The sequence below is a fragment of the Phyllostomus discolor genome, chromosome 2 (genome assembly GCF_004126475.2).
Source record: "Phyllostomus discolor isolate MPI-MPIP mPhyDis1 chromosome 2, mPhyDis1.pri.v3, whole genome shotgun sequence".
NCBI classification, from domain to species: domain Eukaryota; kingdom Metazoa; phylum Chordata; class Mammalia; order Chiroptera; family Phyllostomidae; genus Phyllostomus; species Phyllostomus discolor.
Genome location: NC_040904.2, coordinates 206096120 through 206114245, shown reverse-complemented (window position 1 = coordinate 206114245; position 18126 = coordinate 206096120). Strand labels below are relative to the sequence as shown.

Genomic DNA, 18126 nt, shown 5'->3' with positions numbered 1-18126 from the left:
TTCCTGGCAACTTCGCTTTTCTCTGGGCAGTTTATCGGGGTAGTGGGGGGGGGCAGGGAGTATTTCTTGAATAAATCCAGAGGAATCACAAGGAACTTTCTGCGTCAGCCCAGGCCCACAGCAGGAACCCTATGCAGTAAACAGAGTCAGGCAGTGCCCCCATTTGGACGTGGGGTTCCCTTGCTTCTGCTTCCACTGCTCCCTGGCCGACTTGCAGGGTGGGAACCCAAAAGCCAAGGGCGGGAGCAGGGGGGAGGCATGAGGTCTCCCCCTCCCCACACAGCAGAGAGTCCAAGGGGGGCACACCAGCGCCACCGTGGAGCAAAAGAGGACTCTCTGGCTCCACCTGTCAGATTCCTGGCCCCAGGGTGTGCTCCTCACTGAGCAAGGCCGGAACCCACCAGCACCAGCAGCTCCCAGCCCTGCTCCGGGAGGAATGTACCTACAGGATGAGAAGAGACCAGCCAAGTGGAATTTGGGTGGGGTCGGCCAGTCAGAGGAGAAGGGAGACCTCCCAGGCCTCGGGCAGCTCAGAAGAATCCTTCTAGGCAATCCACACACCCAGGGCCAGCCAGGTTTCCCCTGGAGAGGAAAGGGTGACCTCTACCAAGGGTGACCCCGGGCCACACAAACACCCGGGTTTGCTAACTGGACTGACCTGGTCACCACAGCCGCCACCCTTGCTTCTCCTGGGTTAGACCAGGCCCACCAGCAGCACCCCTCCCAGCCTCAGCCGCCTCCCCTGCCTGGCTCCTGCCTCCTCCCCTCCTCCCCTGCAGCACACTTGTGGGGGCCCTCACCCAGGACCCAGTGGAAAATTTCCTTCCCCTTTATGACTGCACTTAAAACACACATACTCCATTCTTCACCTCTGAATCGACTCAGCAGAGCAGCTAGACTGTGTCCCACCCCAACCCCAGCCTGCACGCGCACACACACACACGCACACACGCACATGCACGCACACACACACAGACAGACACACACACCCAGCAGGGGCCACTGGACGTGCATGCTTTATGAGCTGGAAGGGAGAGATGTTTTCCAGCTGCCACTCCACCTCTCACCGTGCAAACAAGTGTCCTGAACACTCCCACGCAAGCTCTCCCACGACACTCGCAAGGCCCTGGATGACAGCTCGTTCTGCTCTGTGTACTGCGTCTCTCTAACCCAGACACGAGTCCAGGCCAGGCTGCGTGACCTGTGGCATCTTTGTTCTTTTGGTGACACATCTATTCTCTACTGCCCCTTCTCCCCCTCCTCACATACACTCAAGAGGGAAAAAAAATAGCCTTCCTGTGAATCCTCACAGCTCTGCGATAAGTGATCCCTCACACACGCTGCCGCCTCCTGTGTGCTATCAACACTCTCAAATACAGTTTCTTCGGGGGAGGGTCAACCCCACCGCTTCCTTCTCGTTTTCCCCCCTTAAATCCACCCACATTTGGCGCAGTCCAAGGAGCTCCATTAGCACTTGCCGGAGAGACTTAAGGCTGGGGTTGGGTGTCATTGAAAAGAATGAACTTCTTGGGCACAGAAGAGGATGCAAACTCAGAAAACTTCAAGTTTCTCCTGCAACTTTTGTGCACATGGCTGGCGCCTTTTTTTTTAACTATTCAACATCCCAGCAGTTTGATTGGCATTCCAAGTTTTAGGAACGCTTTCCCCTTTCCCCCCAGCCCTTCCTCCCGCCACCGTGAAAAGGGAATTTTACCAGACGGGTAAATGTGGACCAATGGGAACCTCATACCCTAAAAGGAGAGCAAAGGCTCCAAAGGGTTCATTCAGCCACTGCGGGGGCTTCTCTGCAGGGCATCTCCCCCTCGGCTATGTCAGAGCCCCCGCCCAAGCCCGGGCAGGTAAAGAAGAGCGGGGTTCGCCATGCCACCTGAGCAGCAAGCAGCGTCCCAGTTCGGGCTGCAGCGCGCGACTGGGCACTGCCGGGGGGGCTCCCGCGGGGACACCCGGAGGTGCGCTTACCTATGTCAGAGTTGCAGAAGGCGTCCTGGGGGTGGCTGGGCGAGCATGTGCACGCCTCGGCGCCCCAATACCCGAGGCTGCAGCTGCTCAGGAGCACGAGGAGCCCGAGCCAGGGAGTCATTGCCGCTGCTGGGGCTACTGCTCTCATCTCCAAAGTTGCCGTGCGCGCCGCCGCCGCTGCCGCCGCCGGAGGGGCTACTGCAGCCGGAGCTCGTCCACCCGACCGTACGGGGCAACTCTGACCTCGGGCGTGCTGCCCTCCGAGAGCCCAGAAGGACGGGATGGGGTGCGGCGAGACTGCCTCGGCGCTGGCGCAGGAGTCTGCGGGCCGGCGGTCTCTCCGGGTCGAGCTGGAGCCGGAGCCGGAGCAGGGGCAGGGGCAGGAGCTGGAGAAGCCGTCTGAGAGCCCGCCGGCTGTCCGCTCTGCGCCTCTCCGGAGAGCCCGGGAATTATAGCGCGGTACCCTGACACCCCCTCTCGGGGCCCCGCCCCTCCGACCAATCGCGAAGCCGCATTACCTCATCGGCCCTCCAAAAAGGGGGCGGGGTTGGGGGCGAGGGGCGACAGGGCGGGGCCACCCGGGACCGTTCGGATCCTTATAGGGAATAATGCAGCTGCGGGCGCGTGAGTAAATTGGACGCGCCTCCCACCGCCGCTGGCGGACTAGCCCTCGGAGCACCGCCTGCGGGCCCCCTCTCGCCCCTACCCTTGCCACACGTTCACCCTGCCCTCTGGACCCCTCTGACCCAAACCAGAATGAACTAGTACCCACTCCAGCCCCAGCGCCTCCCCGGGTCAGAGGTGGTGCTGGACCTAAAGACCTTGACTGCATCTGGATAAAAGACTAGGAGAAAAACTGCCTTTCCATCTCTGGAAAGAGCAGAGTCAGAGGGGAAGACACCAGATAGAAGACCTACCACCCTCTCCACACACACACCCCCACACTCCGCGCCACCTCCTCCCCTGACTTTCCTGGGTGTGCGGAAGCCTTTGGGAGTTAGGTATAATAGAAGGTCGGATCTGCAGAGTCAATTGTGAAGTCATTCAACAACCGCTGTTCTGGATGTGGGGGGTCAGCACAACAAAGTTACTGCTCCCGTGGGAATACCCAGGGTAGTTGTCTGTGATGATAGCAGCGTTCTGAAGGAAACAAAACAGAGTAATGGGTTGCAAATGACCTTTTGTGGGGTAGGAAGAGCAAATTCTCTCTGAGGAGGTGACGTCCAAGCTGAGACGTGAACGAGAAGAAGGCTCAGCTACGTGAGAATCTGGGAAGGAGAGGACCCCATTCAGGGAGGACCGCAAGTGCAAAGGCCCCGACTGGGCTAGCAGGAAGGAACTCCCTTCCCTCGTTTCCACCTTAAGAGAGAGGTTTGTTTCCCTGGACTGGAGCAGCAGCGACCTGGGACTGTGCCAATGCTCTTTTGACCCCTGTGTCTCCCTGCCTCTCTCTGCCAGTGCCTCCCGTTTAGAAATACGAAAAGTTTAAAAGAAAATACGAACCGAAAATACTACCCAGAAATGCAAGTGGAACCTCTTTCTCAGAAATGCCTTTCTTTGCCCCTCAGAGGAGTGACAGTGCGATGACAGAGCAGAACCTGTCATTGGAAACAGTATTTCCAAGAACATTTTTAAAATTCCTTTCCATCCCTTAGAATTCTTAGCTGTAAGGAAAGGGGCCTCGTTTTCACGTTTTTTCTGCCTTGTTCCCTTCTAGCGTTTGAAACCCTCCCCACCTCAACTCTAACTATTGCCTGTGACCCCTACAGTTCTTCCCCTCTCTGCATGTTTTATTCTAGCCCTTTGCACATGGTTTCATGGGGTATGGTTGTATTATTCCCCTGACCACACTAGAAACACTCTGACGCCTGAGATTTTTGGCCACACTACTTTTTAGTCTTCAGAGCACAAAATAGGGTCCCAGGAGCCTTGGGTGTAGGTGTGGCTGGTAGTCCATTGCATCTTGAGAAGTGAACTCTCAGGAACCCCCCCCCCCCACTCCCCGACACCAGGCATCGGATTTGAATGAGGGCATACTTGGTGGGATTTGAGAATTTCACTTATTCCTGCACAGTGCCAGTCATGTGGAAGGTTTTATAAGCCTTTCTGGACCAAATCTACTTTGGATAAGCATCTTATGTGATAGGATAGAGGCCCTCTCTTCTCTTTTTTTCTTTTCGCATTACCGTTTTGCCCGAAATGCCAATGTTTTCTCCAAGGGGAGGTTCGCCAGAATGTGAGTATGAGGCAGATAACTTTTGCCAAACTGTGAGCAGCAGCTCCCTTATAGGAAGCATCAGAAGCATTCGATTGTGGCAGCTCCTTCATTATGTAAGCACCAGAGTGATCTGATTGTTTCTCCAGCTGAAAGGTAGTGAAATTGTCTTTTGGTTGAGCTCCTCTCACTCCCTATCCTAAACTGGTCCACGCAGCACCTGTGGAGTTTATCTTCCCATTCCGTTGGGAAGTTCCCCCTAGTGTCTAACCTGAGGGGACTCCCCTCTGCCCACCCATGTGAGGTCAACTCAGTCCTCATCTTAAGGAAAAGGAGAGCAATCTCCATGAATCTATGCCTTCTGCCAGGGTTAGCCCCTCCAGGCAAGCAGACCTCACAGCCATCCACCCAGATGGCATAGTGTCCATGGACCGAATATGTATGAATTGCTCTTTCAGGGCCACTTTATAAGGTAGATGGGATGAACTGGGGCTAATGGTAAGGGTGAAGATGCTGGCTCTCCAGTATCTTTTCTTGACTGCTAAGAACAATGACAAATGTATAAACCTTGGAAGAACGGAAGCAGTTTCAAAATGTATCTGACCTGCCTTCAAAACCTACCAGCCTGACCTGGTATTTCCTTTCCTGGAGCTTTTCCAGGAAAGGTGACCCCGTGAGCACCCACCCGCTTCCTATCAAGTCCCGGAAGGCTGGAATTTCTGGGAAACTTCTCATAGGCATTTACAGGTCCCATCTTCTTCCCATCAGTGGGAAAGATAAGGTTCAGACAGGTGAAGGAAGTTTCCCAACGTCTTGTGGTCAGCCAGTGGCAGAGCCCAGATTGTGCGGCAGCGCATGACCTGGCTGTTTGCACTGTCGTCATGGAAACCCCCGCCCCTCCCAGTCTGGGTCTGCATTTCAGATCTATAGATGAGTTCACTTCAGGGTCTTCGTAGTGACCGATGTGAAGAATTCCGCCTGCACTGACTAACCGAATAGTTGTCTGTGACGATAATCGTTACCTCTGCCCCACCCGGCAAGGTGAACGAATCCAGAATCTAGAATGAATACAGCCCTCGACTCCTCAGAGGTTTCTCTCTTGTACATTTATGTTTTCCCTTTCCAAGTTATTTTTGAACGCCTTTTGGAAATGTCCCAAACATAGTTCTGCAGAGACACATGAAAACTTTCAAGGGGACAAAAGATACCTGGGTTAAAAAAAAAAAGTCTGAGGTTTGCTCCAAAACTTGCTGCAGAAGAACATACGTGTGGGGGGGGGGGGGGGTAAGTCACCTTACCTATCCAGGCGTCAGTTTCCAGTCTTACTGGCTGAAAGGTGTAGCTCAGCGGTCTTCAAGATGCCCCTTGGCTGGAAAAGTCTAAGAGTTCATGGAACATTCTCAAGAACAAGGTGTTACTGGAAGGAAGACAGACCTTGCCATTTCAACAGGTTTGCGGCAAATCGAATGTGTCCAAGACTGATGGGCATCAGCCAATCTGTCAATCAACACTCATTGAGTTCCTACTGTGGTCTCTGCTCCAGGACTGAGCCTGGAAACGAAGACTGTGACACGGAGGCGGAGGCGGGACTGAGGTCCTGTGTCCGATACAGCCCCATTGTGATTACTTGTTCTGCAGTCGTTTGCCTCTTGGGTCATGAGCACTAAGAGATGAGAAAGTATGCTTTTTACCGTGTCCATACGTTACTCCGAGATTTACTGAACTCCCATACTGTGTGCAGATTGCACACAGTACACGTCACGTTCTCCAGGGAGCCTCCTCTAATGTCCCTCCCCAGTCTCCATCCCCACAGCACCCTGTGCTTCCTTCTTTCACACCACTCTGAACTGTAAGCCCTTTGAGGACAGGGACCAAGTGCTGGCAACAAAGCAGGCAGTAAAAAGGGTTTGAATGAGTGCAGTTGATTGGCCCCACCAGCCCCTTCCCGGTATTCAGGTGGGCTGGTGGAGCTCGCTGGCTCCTATCCCTCCGGCCAGTGCTAGGGGGCACTGTAAGCCAGAGATCACCCGTTCCCCCAGCCTGCTGCCTCAGCCAGTCGCACTGCAAGGGCTGCAGCCGTACAGTTGTTCCACACTAGTCAGTGGGGTGGGGGTGCCTTTGAGTGGGTGAAGCTAACCCCTCCCGTCTGCAACAGCCACAAAGCTCTCAGTCAGCATCCCGTCGGAGCCCGCAGCTGCCCACCTTCTCCACCCTCAGGCTAGCCACATGTCACCCTGAGGGGGGCAGACGGCTCTTGGGAAGAGGGAATACTTGTGAATCATGCATCTGGGGGGGATGCAGGGGCTGGGAACACAGCAGGGGATGCCACGATCCCGCTCTTCCTGAGCTGGCCTCTGGAGATGAAACCTGGAGACGGCGCTGACAACACGTGTATTGTGTCCGTTGCCTCACAGAAGAACACCTCTTTCCTCTCCTGCTTTCTCGTCTCCGGACCCTAGCCACAATGCCTTCCCCCAATTCCGCAGTCCATCTGAAAGTCATTACATTCAAAATAGCCTTTCCCAAGCAACAGACAGCTCTAGTCCACCCATCACCACGAGCCCGGGCCGGACCCTCCGTGGGGTTGCTGCCCAGCTTTGGGGCATGAGGAACCTAAGATAGTAGGTAGTTCAGGTTGTGTGTCTGCCACCAGCAGGGCATAAACACCTTCCCGTGCTCCCATCTGGAGCCAATTTTGTGGCAGTAAAGTTGCAGAGTGTCTCTTGCTGCAGTTCTCCCCCAGCCCTGCCTGGGAGGGAAGACCCCTCGGTAAGAGTCTCCGGCTGCTTCGCCTGAGCCCTTAAAGTTTTCACATTTCTTCCCACCCCCAGCTACTCCCAGAGAGTTTAAGGCAGAAAACACGTGCACTGCACAGACACGTTGTGCCCTGTGTTTGCTGGGGCAGCGGGAGATGCGAAACAGTGTTACTATTCCAGCTCTTGCTTTAAAAAAAAAAAAAACAACTATTCAATGCCTGTGTGTTCAGTCAATCATTTCTGCAAAGGCTAATATGAAGTGGAGGGAGAACTTCTCCTTGTGTCTTAATGTCTGCCTCATGCCAGCGAAGTTCATAGGTTTCTCCTTTAAAAATGAGCAGCTTCTTTGTGGTTTCTTTAAAGGCCGAAGGCTGCTTTGCACGGTCGATGCACATAAGCGTGTCTCTGCCGGGCGCCCGCAGGGCCTGGGAAGGGAACGGGATGGAGCAATGGCTGGTCTCCTTTCAGACTGGGCTGGAGATCCTGTTTCTGCCAAGCACTTGAACTCTTTGCTGTGGAACCTGCTGGAGCTGAAATTGACTTGTCCTGGACTACAGGGAGGGTCCAAAGAGCCCTTGATGCCACTGATCACATCCTTCCTTGAACTTGGCAGCCAAGACCACCCACTCTGGGTTTTCGCTTTCTGCCTCGCCAACTGTACCTTCTCGGTCTCCCTGGCAGACTCTTCAGGCTCTTCCCGTCACGAAAGTGTAGGTGTTTCCCAATTTTCTGTCCTCGGCCTCCGTCCCCCCTCTTCTAGCTTGCGCGCTCTCGCTGGTGCCTTCTCCCTGGCGAACACCATGCTCTCTCCGCTCTACCTCCCACTGTGCCACGTGCACTGCAGCTGGAGCCCGCACTGCAGGCAGCAGTATCCTGCTGAGCTCCCCCGCCCCCGTATCCAGCTTCCCCCTGGACAGTTGCACCCGGTGGCCCCGTGGCTGCCTCAGGCCCCAAAGGCTCCAGACTCATTGTCTTTTCCCCTCCCTCCCCCACAGTGGTACCTGTCCCCATCAGTGGCACCGTCGTTCACCAAGTCCCGTCGATTCTCCCTGCACCCATCTCCTTTGCCCCATTCCCACCGTTTCTGGCTTGGGTCAGGCCCCCCGAAGATCCTCTCCTGACCATTTCGGGAGTCACGTCATTGGTCGCCCTGCCTAGCTAGAGTCCTTCTCCACCAAATCCAACTCTTGCACTGCTGCTCCCAGGAAGTTTTTCAACCATAAACCGGAAACCATGCTGTCCTCGGCTCCCACTGAGTCATTTGTTCTCTGTGGCTTGCTGAACAAAGCCTCGCACTGCAAAGGAAGGCACGCAAGGCCCTATGTGATCTGGCTCTTCCCAGGGCCCCACAGAGGGGGACCGTTCGCAGAGAACACAATGTGGTGGCTGACCCCAAAGCTGTGTGACAGCAGGGCCCGTCCTCACTTATCTCTCCCAACCTATGTCCCAGTTCCCTTCCCCCACCCCTTCACGTTCCAGCCGTCCGTTTCCTGCCTCCGAGGCTTCATTCGCACTGTGCTCTTTGCCTGGAACCCGCTTGCCAACACCATCTCCCCCACCCCCCTCCATCTCCTCTGTCAGGGTTCCTTTATCCTTCGGGATTCAGCTAGAGTCATCTGTCTCCCCTGGAGCACTTGTTGACCTTGGGAGGACAAGCTGGGAAGGATTTTTGAGACAGGAAAAAGGAAGGGGAACTCGCATTAGTTGAGGAGCAGCTCTGTACAGGTCGCTTTTAACACAGTATTTCCTCCCGTGCTCACAGCCCTAAGTGACAGGTGCTATATATGCCCATTTTACAGCCAAGAAAGGTGAGGCCAAAACAGAAACTCAGAAAGATATGTGCATCCCCATGTTCATTGCAGCATGGTTGACATGAACTGAGATGAGGAAACAGACCAAGTCTCCCTCAGTGGATGAATAAAAGAAATTGTGGTATAGGAACACAATGAAATATTATTCAGCCGTAAAAAAGAATGACATCTTGCCAGTTTTGCAACAACGTGGTTGGACCTCAAGAGTGTTATGCTAAGTGAGATAAGTGAGACAGAGAAAGACAAATGCCATAAGTTCTCCCTTACATGTGGAAGCATAAAAAATGAAATATAAACGAGCTCTTAGATGCAGAGAACAGATTTGTGGTTGCCAGAAGTTTGGGAGTGGGGGTGGGGGTGGGGGCGAAAGGTGTCAAAACATAAAAAGAGAGAAAGAGAGAAAATAAAACTGAGGCTGGAAGATGTTAAATTTCATGTCAGTTTCGATCAAGCTAGGAAGTGGCAGCGCTGTGGTTGAGGTTCAGAGGTCTCTTTCCAAAACAGCTCGTGGGATCTCTCTCTCTCTCCCTCCCTCTCTCTCTCTCTCTCTCTCTCTCTCTCTCGACTAGAAACTCACTATCCACTTAGGTTCTTTGGGGTATCCAAAGTGCTGGTGATTTTCCTCTTTGTCTTTTGGGGTCCCACGGAGTGCTGAGAGGTCTTGATCATTGTATGATGCGGCCAGGAAGGGAGAGGGAGACACAGGGAGCCTGATCATCAGGCAAGCGAGATGCATCATCCCCTGTTCTGTGTCTGGTGTGCAGTGGGGACAAGGCAGGGGAATGACATGGCGGGAGCTTCTGGAGGTGAGGTGTGGGTCTGCCCTTCCTTCCTCAGACTTTGGGTGGATGCCACAAGAAAATTACATTTGTATTACAAAGCAGGGGCCCAGAAACCCGAGGCAAGCTGATAGAATACTGATCAGTACGTTTTAACAGCTATTGTCTATGGCTTCATTTCCTCCTGAAATGTCAAGACGGAGACTGAGGTAATAATACACCAGGTTTTTGTCCCAGTCCTGCCACACACGATAGCGGGGTGACCTTGACTGAGTACATCAAGGAGCCCCCTTTCTTCGGATGTAAACCAAGGGGGTTGGATTTTAGGATTTTTCAAAGCTTCCCAGTGGAATATTCTGGAAGGCAGACTGACCGAGGGTGGGGACCAAGGCCTGGGATGTCAGTACATCTGGGGTTTGATCCTTCTTCGTTTTTTCCCTATGACCTTCAACAAGTTTCTCAACCTCTCAGAGCCTCAGAAGTCTAATGGTAAAATAGAGGAGAGAGTCATACGTCACAGGATCTTCATGAGGGTCCAACAAGGTGTGGCGAACAAGGCCCTTGGCCCAGGGCCTGGCACTCAGTGAATTCCCGCTGAGGGCCTGTGTGTGCCAGGTGTGGCCCTACAGGTGTAGAGGTGACGAGACCAGCCCCTGCCCTCAGGTGGTGTTATGATCCATGTTTATAGAGAAGTGTAACCCCGTATCGCTTCGAACTGTGTAAGTAATACCCAAAGACGGGATGGGGAGACGGAGGAGGGAAAGAAAACCAAAACTTGGTAGAAATAGCTCATTTTTACAGAGTGCCTCCTGGATCCTGGGCATTTTCCTGAGTGCTTTGCATATATTAATCAAGACTAATCCTTACAGCAAACGCTGTTAGATAGATGGGATTATCCCCACCATTCCTTTATTCTTCAGATACGTCTGGAAACAAAGGTAAAGAGAGATTATGTCATTCGCCCCAGAGTGCATGGCCAGGATGCTGCAGGGCTGGGGTTGGAACCCAGAGCAGTCTTAACTGCCCTGCTAGCCTGCTCCTCGCGCAGAAAGGGAATGTGCAGGTGCTCAGTGTCTGTCACCAGGTGGGGCTTCCTTCCCAGAATGCCTTGCACCCACCAGGCGAGGTGTGGGACCACAGGAACCAGATACGGCCCCTATCAGAAGAGACACTTGGCAGGGCAGTGAGTAAGTGCATCAGCAGGCCTCCTGGAGAAGGGTATTCCACGGAGTCAGTGTGATCTCCAGCCCTTGGGATGAGCACAGAAGCTAGAGTCAGGGCGCTTGTTCAAGTCCCATCTCCTCTACCTAAGTCTATCTCAAACTGAGGGCAAACATCTAATGCACAGCGGTAGTTTCCAGGATTAAATAATAGCGTACATTGACTGAGCCAGGCCCGGTCCCATGTACTTTATGTGTATGAATTTATTTAGTTCTCACAACTCTGTGCTGTAGGGGCTGCATTACCATGTCCAGTTTTTAGAAAAGAAAGCTGAGGCACAGAGAGGGTCAGTAATTTGGCCAAGATCACACAGTGAAGAAGCGGTGGACCCAGGATTCGGAGTTCAGTGTCCAGTTCTGTGCCCTTCACCACCTGCCTGTGTTCCGGGGATTGGTGGAAAATACTTTGCAGACACTAAATGACACTGTTATTCTGTTCTCTCATACCTACATCTTAGATCTTTGTACACTGTCCTGCTGGCCTGGAGTGCCATTCCTCCTCACGCCTGGCTACCTCATTTGTCTAGAGGGGTGGAGAGGAAGGCCCTGGAACCCCCAGTGGTACGCCAGAGCCAGCTCAAGGTGGCTTGTGAGAGCCAACGGATACCTCTCCAGAAAATCTGCTAGTCAGTCGCTAAGTGCAGCCACTATTAAAGCTTGAGTTATATAAACTTATAATTAATTAAATTATACTTAAAGCAAGGGTAATAGATACTTAAAACTCATCACTTCCTAATTACTTTATTACATTATACTCTTATCTGTGCTCTTGCGGTCACTTCCAGCCGTTGTAGCTATGTGGTGGGAATATTGTACAACGGTGTGCTAGCAAATCTTTGTTCAGTGACATCACATCGGAACTTAAAATTGTCCGTGATCAGAGCACTCACACTATAGCAATTGGTAGATGCTACAAACCAGGACGTTTGGTCCTGGAGAGCCAGTTAAATGTGTACCAGCTCACCATTTCCTAGCTGTGTGACCTTGGACAAGTAACTTTTCTGTGTCTTGGTTTTCTCATCTGTAAAATAGGAACAGCCATGGATTAGTGCCAGCCTCACAGAGCTGTGAGAAATGAACGCGATGACGCAGAAAGCCTGGCACAGAGTAGCTATCAGTGAATGGCCACTGTCCATGTTATTATGAAGACAATATTATTATTCGACATCATCTCCAAGGAGCCTTTCCTTCCATCCATGCAGGGTGTCACCCATCGGAGATTGCCTCTGCCTTGATATTCTTTCCACTGCTGGGGCTGCCGGTTCCACGTCATTTTTCCTCTTTAGAAAGTGAGCTAATTGACAAAAATCTAATGGAGTTTTCTCTTCTGAGCACTTAGCGCAATGCCTGACACACAGCAGGTCCTCAACACACTGTTAGGTTGGTTTAGACTGTTAATGAAGAAAGAGGTCATTTTGGAATTTCAGGGACTAAAATCCCCCCAATTTGGTGCCCACATAGACCCACCACACACTGAGATCTGTTTTATACAAAGTTCCCGGGGTGTATAACATGGAGCCCCTATGCTAGTTCTAGCATGTTCTAAGTAGGAATACAGCCAGCAATCTGCAAACTGCTTGAGGGTATTTGAAACTGCTTCTGCCTCAAGTATGTAGGGGAAAAAAGATCTTGATGTCACATCAACAAACTCTGAAAGAGATTGCACATACCTGGCCTGGGAGCCAGGGATTGAGGGCTGATTGTAGAGAAACAGGAGGGAGAGGCTGAAGGCGTGTTGAAAAATCATTTTTTGGGTCTGTTGTTCCTTTGTAGGAGCTGATTGCTGACTTATGCAACACCCAGCAATTAAAATGGCTGGAATGCTTTACATTTTTACAGTAAAGTGAAGGCGGCTAGGAGGCCCAGAGCTGGGGTGGGCTGGAGAGGTGCCCAGTGATCCTACCCTGACTGCCCCTTGGCCTGGCAGAGGTGGCTGGCATTTGCCTTGGGCTGTAGTTTGGGGAGTGGAGGGGAAGGGCGAGGATGTCACAGCTGTCAGGAGTGGCGAGCACTGCTGTCCCCCTCCCCTGGTCAGGTGCATAGAGGTGTTCCACGCAGGTGCAAGCTCTGCATGGACTACCCACCTTCTGGAAGTCTGCACTGATTCGTGGTGATGCCTAGGAATGATAAACAGTGATAAAGCTCTCTTTCATCAAATACCTACTTTGTGCCAGGTCCTGCACCAATAATGTGACATATATTATCCAATTTCACGAAAAATAATCAGATCCTATCACTCTCATGCTCAAAACTCTCTGTGGATTCCTGGTGCATTTAAAATAAATCCTAAATGCCTCTGCCTCCATACCCTGTGTGATGTTGCCCCCACTGTAACTGCCCTTGTGCCCCCCCCCCCGCCCCGTCCCTGGAGCTCCCCGTGTTCCCACCACACTGCTGGCCTCCTGTTCATTCTGTCTCTGAGTCTAGCTCAGTCCCTGCTCCGGGCTGCCCCGCCTCCTCCCCATCCTTCCCCAGGTCCTGCCGTGGCCAATCCCTTCTCGTTATTCAGCCCCCAGCTCAGACACCACCTTCTCAGCGACAGCTGCCCTAGGTGAGCAGCACAACCATTTCTGGCCACTCGTGCCTCCCATCATCACATTTCTTCAGCTTTCTTTTCTCTTAGTATTTATCAGTCTTTGAAAAAAAATCTTTTTTGTTTGTTTATTTCTGATTTTCATCGAACGGAAGCTCCTTGAGGTCAGGGCCCTGGTCTGTCTTGTTAACTGTTGTATCTGCAGAACCTAGGTCAGTGTTTAATAAATATACATCAAGATAATGAATCTCCACAACAATCCAGCAAGCTACACATCATTGTCATCACCTTCCAGATGAGTCAACTGACAGCTCAGGGATGTTAAATCATCTGCCCAAGGTCATCCCATAAGAAGTGATGTCACCGAGGTCTGTCTGACCCTAAACCCGTGTTTTGGAGTGGGTATACACACCCTTCCCCATGAACAGCTGCACTAGGAAACCATGGGAAGATAGTGTCTGTATTTCAAGGGAAGGAACAAGAACAAGGCTATATGAGCCCTTTCGTAGTATAATGATGGTGGTACCAAGAAATAAGAATGTAAGCACTTGATGGGAACCCAGGACACTGGTGTTCTAGTCCAAGTTCAGCTCTCTGTGTGAACTTGGACTAGATAGTTACTGTTTCTGGGTGGGTTGTGTTTCTTTTGGAATGTACAGAGAGTGTCTGCTTTCACTTCCCTAGGGGACAACTGCATGACGGTGTCCCCTTACTGTCCCCAGACGGGGAGGCTGGTGTACTGCGTGGATCACTAGAATGGAAACCACACCTGGGGAGAACGGTGTCCTCCCTGACCGCGTGTGTGCCTGCCCGTGGTAACTTCAGGAATGGGCAGCTGGATTTAAAAGCTGGGTTTTGAAGGCCATGGGGTGCTCAAGGGTGGGCAGACTGCCCTGTCAGTGTCCGTGTGCTGCCTCCCTGATAAACGCTGCCTGCCCGGCCCGGCCCGGCCTCCTGGCCCCGGAGCTGACCCCAGCACGCCCGCCTCTCCAGGCCTCATCCTAGCCAAGCAGGGTCTGCGTCCTTCCTCGCCAGGACGCGAGCTGCATCCTCTTCCCACCCGCAGCTCTTTAAAAAGTGTTTTCTTTTGATGTAATTCCACCTTCAGAAAAGTTACAGGACTAGTTCAGAGCATTACCAGATACTTTTCATCCAGGTTCCCCCAATGTTAACATATTACTACATTTACTTTATTTTCCTCCTTCATTTCCCCTCTGTCTCTCTGTCTCTCTGTCTCTCTCTCTCTCAAACACACACACACACACATACACACACACACACACACAATTGTTTAAGAGTAAGCTGCAGACACGGTGCTTCTTCAGCCCTAAATATTTCAGTGTGTGTTTCCCAATCACAAGGCGGCCACCAGCTTTTTGCAGTGTGGAGCAGCTCAGCCCATGGGAGTTGCATTCAAACCCAACCCTGCCTCTTACTGCGTGCTTTTATGCAGAAGATTTCACTCCTCTGGACCTCAGCGTTTGCATCCAGGAACTGGGGGCCCCTACCTCACAAGGCTGATGTGAGCATTAAATGAGACACCCCCCCGTCCAGAGCTTGCTGTGTCCTCGGGGCACCAAAATTGCACGATACATAATAGGGACTGTGTTTTGCTAGAAGGCTGTATATTTTTTCTTCTTGGAAGTGGTCTGAATTCCTAGGATTTCTTCTTCTCCTTCATAAGGTCAGTTCTCCTAAGAAAAAAAGACAGATTCTGTCTTTTGTTCACCGTGTTTATTGAGCACCTGCCTCGGGGCTGACCCTGTTCTGGGGACTGAGATGCGGCTGCAAACAGGACAGATGCAGTCCCCGCCCTCACGTTTGCGCGGCGGAGACAGACAGGGCGGGAGGAGCGGAGACAGATCGCCCCAGTGGGTCGTAAACCCAATGAGAAACAGACAACCAAGTGACCTGGGGGCTGGGGGTGGGGGCGTTCTGCTAGATCCTTTTAATCTGAGAAAATACCTCCAGGGAAAATGTCAAACACTGTTTGGTTTTTCAATGAATGTTTTTATTCGTGCAACCCGTCCCCCCGGGTGGGACGCGTGAGAGTTTGAGTCCTCCCAGGAGAACCTAGTAACGGGAGCACACGCTTTTCTACCAGCTTTGCAGCTATTACCCCATCAGCCCGACTCCCTGTGAGGTAGGTGCTGTTAGCCTCATTTGCTAGATGAGGAGACTGAGGTTCAGAGAAGCAAGGTCGTTTGCCTCCCTGGAACCACAGTGCTGACCCCTTCCTGCTCACAAGGAAGAAAACGGCACATTTTAATTCGAGGAAAGAGCACTGTGTCGGAAGGCGCAGCTCTCACCTGGCTCTGCTGCTTGTGAGCCATGGAGTCTCGTGTCGCCCTCCAGGGCACAGAGCCGTACTGGGTGGTCCCTCATGCCCTTCCCCTACCCCCCACTGTAACGGGTGAGCCCACCTGGTCTTTTTCTTCTTCGGCCTCGCCTTTGAAAAGTGACACAAAGAGGAAAGAGAAGTGGGAGGAAAAGAGAGGAGTTGTAGGTATGACCTGTACTAGGTGATCACACCTTGAGCCGGAGACTGTGTCTGTCTCGGAGAGCGGGCAGGCACAAAGGGGACAGGGGACCCCTCTGCCTCACCACAACGCAGCACAGGCTCAAGCCCTGCTCTCGTGTGAACACCTGCACTCGCTCTCCTACGCCACTTAGGAAAGCAGTGACGCTCTGTACGGCCGCATCTCCTGCAGGGTGCAGCGATGCCTGCTTAGGACGCCGTTCCATTCCAGGGCTCCTCCTGTCTGGAGCGGGCCGCTGAGGTGCCCGAGCATTTCCAAAGCAGGGCGAAAGGGGGTAGAGTTACCACTGCGGTTAGTTGACTGTACTAGTTATCTCTTGCTATGTGGCCGTACTCTCACACCTAGTGGCTTAACACAACACACGTTATTATCTCATGGTTTCTTCGAGCCAGGAGTCCAGGCACAGCTTAGCTGCGTGCTCTGCAAGGCCACAAATCCAGTGTTGGCCAGAGCTGCAGTTTCATCTGGGACCCGAGGAAGAATTTATTTCCTTGGTCATAGGATTATTGACAGCATTCAGTGTCCTGTGGACTCGCTTTCTCACTGGCTATGGGCTGGAGTTCACCGTCGGTTCCTTGCCACACGACTGTCTTCACAGGCAGATCAGTCTATGGCAACTTGCTTCTTCAGAGCCTGCAGGGGAGAGGGCCCCCTCCCAAGATGAGCGCTGCAGTCTTATGTAATGTGACCATGTGCACATCATCATGTAGACCCTGTCACCTGTGCTGCCTTCTGATGGTCAGAAGCATGCCATAGGCCCTGCCTGCACTCAGGGGAGAACTGTGAACACCAAGAGAAGGGGACTGTGGGAACCACACTGGCCCGCCCTCCAATCAGACTGATCAGGATGCTGAAAGCCCCAGAAACCAGGGAGGATGGAGAATAGTTGAAAGCACTTGAAACGGGAAAGAGGACCATAATAATAATGATAACGTGCACTCATATTGCTTTAACTGACAGCTGTTCACATATGAGCTCACTGAACCTTCATACAGCCCCGTTAGGTAGATACTGTCATCATCTGCGTTTTACAGATAAGGAAACCAGGACACGGGTAGTTCAAGTAACATGCCCAGTTGACACAGCTGCTGAGTAGTATTCCTGGGAGTGGAACTCGGGCAGTCTGTCTCTTGAGTTCACGTCTAGCTAGGACCGTCCAGTCATGAGAAGACGAGGTTGAGTTTCCCCCAAAAGACACTAGGGCCAAAGGGTACAAGCTACAAAGTGGTAGATGCGGGGCCTCTCAGAAGCTCTGAGTCCAGATTGCCAGGGCATCACTACCAGGTACTGAGGGGCAGCTGTCTAGGTTAGGCCTGGCAAGTGTGCTCCTGGGCACTGCAGTCCCCACCACTCCCTGTTGCCTCTTCAATCGAGGCCACAGATCTAATATCTCTCATACTCCTTTTTTAAGGCCCCAGACTGTCCCCTGGACTCCTATAGGCCAGGCATTCCCTGCAGTCACTGGAGGACGCAAAGGAGGAGCTGAGCCTTAGTGACCATAGGAGAAGCTCAGCAACTAGAGGAAGAGAGCCCAAGGACTCAGATAGCAGAGGGTCAGCGTCTGCTGTGAACTGAGACCAAGCCCCTTGCCTCCCTCTGTCTTTAGCTCCCTTATTTGTGTAATGGCTTTGACAGCTTCTGGTCCCACTGGTCCTCAGCTGGATTCAATGAGATCCTGGAGAATGGCCTGACTCCTAATATCCTCAAGGCCCAGCTCCACAGACTAAAGGAAGCCAAATTCCTTGGGTTAGAACTGTAAGACCTGAAACCCCATTTATATTCCTTCTTATTATGGAATTTTCCTTCAGCAATGGTTCTGAAGGAGAACAAAACCCAACCCTGTGAGGAAACAGGAAGGAAAGGACTCGTGGAGGGAAGACTGCGTTGTGAGGGAAGGAGCTCTTTGCGGGTGCTTTTGTTCCGTTTATAAAGAAAGCTGTTCTTCAGGAGAATGAAAGAAGGAGGGAGAGAAACCTATTGTGCCATACATCCAATCAGAACTTTAACTCTCTGCTCCAGAATCCCACAGCAACCCCAAGGAAGAAGGGAAATGCACCAGAATATGAGCTGGGAAACCCTTGAACAGCTCTTGTACCTGGGCCCCACCTCAGCTCATCAATAATAACAATAATAAGAAATAACACACAAGTGAAATAGAGACAGACTCACAGATAGACAGCAGGGTGACAGCTATTGGGGGGGGGTAGGGGGTGGAGGAACTGAGCAAAAGGGAAACAGGACTCATAGAGGTGATTCCAGGGGGCAGGGGAGTAAAAAGGGGTTACATGGTTA

The 18126-nt window shown here is 52.2% G+C and overlaps 2 protein-coding genes across 2 annotated transcripts in view; one reads left to right on the top strand and one right to left on the bottom strand.

Annotated features, from left to right (window-relative positions):
- The window catches only part of TIMP3 (TIMP metallopeptidase inhibitor 3), a 57858-nt gene extending 55434 nt beyond the window's left edge, over positions 1–2424 (bottom strand). Inside the window, exon 1 of the mRNA XM_028531936.2 lies at positions 1981–2424. Within this exon, the coding sequence (XP_028387737.1) occupies positions 1981–2128 (148 nt within the window). The 5' untranslated portion in view covers positions 2129–2424. The remainder of the gene's footprint in view (positions 1–1980) is intronic.
- Positions 1–18126, top strand: part of SYN3 (synapsin III) — a 409092-nt gene that overhangs the window by 195236 nt on the left and 195730 nt on the right. The gene's annotated exons all lie outside the window — the stretch shown is intronic.